Genomic DNA, 4,281 nt, shown 5'->3' on the forward strand with positions numbered 1-4,281 from the left:
CTCAAGCATAATCAGCTTTGTTTATGTTTAAATGTTTCTGCCCAGGCCAGAATAGTCCTAAAATACCCCCTGACTGATACCAGCATCATCAAGACTATAGGTGTTTTCTCTCCATCCGAGGACGGGAAAGTAAAATAAGAAAAACAAAAAAAAACAAAGGTACCTGGATTCTCCACTGAAAAAAAGCAACAAGTGAGTTAAATGACCATGAATGTGAAGAAGCATCTGTGGTCCATGGCCCGTTTGTTCTTGCCCGCTGTGGGATTTGCATTGACTTGCCTTGGAGCCTACATGATCTCCCTGCAAACAGACTACGGGGACTCTTGGGAGGTCATCCACGCCTACGTCATTGTAGTGTTTGGCTTCCTGGCTGTGATGGTCGGAGTCTTCTGGACCGTCTGCCGCAGCATGAAGAGTAAGATGTACCAGAGGAGAGGACATGAACAGCAGGTCCAGGTCTACACTATTGAAAGGTAAGGGACCACCAGTGACCACCAACACACCTAGGGTGAGCTTTGCCGCATAAAGGATCAGTAGCCTATAAGAACATCAAAAATGTTAAAGATATTGCAAAAACAAGCTATATTTATCAATGTATTGAATTATTGCAAAAAAAAATTCTATATTCCTTTAACTATTGAAAAAGATAATCACATTTATCATTTTAAATTATTCTTCCTCTCCAAAGGTATGCATGCTTTGTACTCTAATTGACTATTGGCATCACAAGCAACTCTAAACATAGTTTCACACACACGTTTAGTTCATTAAATGTCTTTCCACCTATTCTTCTTCTTCTTTTTTTAAAGTTTTCAAAGGTGCACTATGTAACTTTGGGTGTGTCAGAGCACATTTATATTCTATATATACAGTATATGTATATTCCCAGAACTGAATAAACAAACTTTCCTCATAGATACAAATGTGATCCATGGAATACTGTTTGAAGTAAAAAAGCTACATTAAAAGTTACTGTTTCACTGTTGTTGTTGTTGTTGTTGTTGTTGAAAAAAATGTTTTGCAAACTAACTGCATGCTCTGTAAAATGTAAACAAACCCCCCCTCCCCTCCTTCTGAAACTGCATCGTGCACCTTTAACATCTGGCCGACAGCTAACTAGGACCCTTCTAGGCTAACTCTGGATCATTTACAGATGTTTAATCAATCAATTGATCGATACGCCTGAGGGGTATACTACGAAGCGAGATTAAGGGCTGAGCGAGGTCTGTTGAGTCTAAAGCCAGAGTTTTCAGTATCACGAAAGGTGGCTCTCTTTCTACCTGGCTAGATCACCGTGGTAACAGAGGCTGCACGGCTAACCTGCCCAGACCAGTTTTTGTTCCAGAGTTTGAGTTTAAATTCGGCTCTTAGAGCGCTGCCCTTTAAGGAAACTACACCTTTTGAAATCCCGCGGAGGCGCGGACCTGACTATATTGTCTGAGCGATACTTCTCACTGAGTAAACTAGTTAAATCAGAAAACTTATTGATCAGTAAGTTAATGAACGACACAAAGCCGTGACATAAGGTTTACATTAGAGTGAACTGTAACATCGCGCTGCAGCTTTTTGCCACATGTATAGTTATTGATGCAGAAAATTTAAAATAGCCTAGACCTACTGTATGCAGCGCCACTCTATGCTCTCACCTCAAATGATTTTACCTGGCGATCTACACACACTGGCTCTTAATGAAGCGTTCTATAAAATCACAGGTTGCAACATTATTTCACTGTAGGCTTCTTTTCATCAGTAGCGATTACAGTTGGGACGTGACAGGTGACAGCTGTCACAGTTCGGACATCGCTGCAGACTCGCAGGTTAAGCTTCTCACAGTAGATTCATATTTGTCCGGAAAATACAGACTAGCCTACAGGTTTTATATCTAGGCTATTTATTTTAATGGTATTTATAAGATGCAAATAAAGGGCTATTAGCCAAAATCAAAATTGTATTAATTTTGATGTGGCCCAAAACTAACGTGATTTTCCACATAGGCTATTCTATTCATTAGGGGACAGTGTCAGACTTAAATCAGATTCTTAAGTGTAGGATTATCAACTAGGCTAAATGGTGTACTGTTTAAATCCGAGTTCAACCTTTAATTTCTTTATAATGTCACGTTACGCACTGCGAGAACGATCTGTAAAATAAATTAATCAATTCAGTAGCCCAATTTTCTGACAACATTCCACTCTCTCCTTATTTGCAGTATGAGTTTTTTTCGGCTCTCTGTTTTCTGCTGTTCTGTGATCATTCAGACTGACAAACTCTTGTGAAGTCAGCGAAGTCAGCTGCTCGCAATCAGTCCGTTAGTGTAAAGTTAGCGGCACAAGATCAGTCCAGTCTGTGCGGAAGCAGAGTCAAATGACGGCCAAACGCCCCCTCTTATGGGGACGCGCACAGAGCCTGAAGCTGAAACCCTCGTTCAACATAAGAGGTTGATAACTGCCTTCGTGATACCAGTTAGCTCTGAGCGAGGGTATGTGTTATGTTGAACCAGATCAAAAAAAGAGAGCCGGGCTCTGTTGAGTTTGCTTTGTAGTATACCCCTCTGGTCTCAGTCAAATAAACTGTTAAAACCTCTCACGTTAAAGCCTGAACTAATGCGCCTGATGTATTGTATGTCTTGTTTCTCTACAGGCCGAGCTGCTTCCCTCCATCCTATGACGAGTCCCAGTATGGCCAAATGTTTCCTGATACGGCCCCTGAGTTTGTGGTTGTGGTTGACGGGTTGGAAGTGGTGACCAGCCTGGCCCCTCCTCTGTACAGTCAGGACAGCTCCGAGGCTCCAGACTGCACCTGGAGCTGGGAGCAACCTCCTCGCTACAGTCAGGTGGAGCGCATTCACCAAGCAGAGGTGGAGCAAGCCATGCCAGGCCACTGAAGAAAACAAAAACTAATCTACCGACTAACTTTGCAGTGAGAATAGCAGGAATGGACAGAGTAGATGACTGACTGAGCTAAGAGACAACGCTCCAGACTAAAGGGAGATTCCTGGTTAATATGGTCGGGCTGCTCAACTACTACAGAGACACGAGTTGACATCACGTTTATACAGTATATCTACTGCTCAACCTGCTCTGAACTCTAATGTCTGTGCTGACCCCATGCCAACAACAGGCCTGCTTCAGCCCCAAATTCCTACGAAGAGGAAACCTAAGCCTGTTGGTGTTAAACTGTGGTTTCATGTTGATGTTGCTTGAAAATGTTTTTTTTCCCCGAATTTCCTAAAGCAGAAATGAGCTGCATGTTTGAGGTGCAAAAAACTGCTTGGTTGGTGTCCAAAATGTGATAATAAGAAGGGAGAGGGAGACAACAAGCAACACATGTTCCCAGTCAACCTTGAACCTGAGGATTAATAGATGGCATCTTATAGCCACCATAATGTATTATAAGTTTAACTTTTTTTTTTTTTTTTTTTAGGCAACACAATTCCCATTGAGGTTGAAAATCTCTTTTGAAAGGCACAAAAGAGATGCCACTAAACCGTGATAAAATTAAATTGTTCTCTTGTCTTTCAAGTGTGTGGCAAACAAAGTCTGGTCAGTCTGTGCTGCATTTCTTTACTGTGTGGAATACCAGGAGCTGTCCTGTCATACTGTTTTAATAGGTAATGAGCTCTCCCTCACACACATCTACCATCTATCAGTTGAAAGGTTCACCACAACCACGATACTGCTGGAGCAACAATGTCCTGCAACACGCCTCTACCTGTTAAAAACTAGCTTCTGACGCATGAACTATTTCAACTTAAATGTAAACTGTCTTCTTTGCAACACATTCAAAAGGGTGATGAACTTGATCTGATCCTCATCCAACCTCATTTACAACCCCTGAGCTCATAAAACAGTTGGATGGGGCAATAACCTGTAACGGCTGACAAGTCATGTATGGCTGACTGAGTGTACACATCCTTGTGGATATCCACTGGCATATCCTCAACACATCATCAATCATGTGTTTATGAGTTCCTTGTCTCCGTGTCTCATTTCAAGCCATATAAAGATCAACCCTATTCGCTCCTTATCTCTACACAACAACTTAACACATGTTTACACTGGGTTCATAAGCAGGTGCTGTGGCCGACACGCAAAAGAGGCCTCCCTTTTCCTCAAGGATGTTCAATCACCACATGATATACAGTATGAGCACTACATGGCTCTCTTAATTATGAGGAATTTGTTTAATTAAAAATCCAAAAATGCCTAAGGGCATCTCTCACACTGATGCATTTTCCGTTTACCCCCATCAGACCTGTCAGAATCAATTAAAAAAGGCAAG

At 41.8% G+C, this 4,281-nt stretch overlaps 1 protein-coding gene across 1 annotated transcript; it reads left to right on the top strand.

Annotated features, from left to right (window-relative positions):
- Positions 1-207: 207 nt before the first annotated feature.
- LOC307256371 (transmembrane protein 252-like) lies at positions 208-2,884 on the top strand (the record flags this gene model as incomplete). The annotated part of the gene is made up of 2 exons (XM_080035302.1): positions 208-473; positions 2,641-2,884. 2 exons carry the CDS (start codon positions 208-210, stop codon positions 2,882-2,884), a joined length of 510 nt encoding a protein of 169 aa, XP_079891428.1.
- Positions 2,885-4,281: the final 1,397 nt, after the last annotated feature.

Source organism: Ammodytes marinus, assembly GCF_949987685.1.
Source record: "Ammodytes marinus genome assembly, chromosome: 2".
NCBI classification, from domain to species: Eukaryota; Metazoa; Chordata; class Actinopteri; order Uranoscopiformes; family Ammodytidae; genus Ammodytes; species Ammodytes marinus.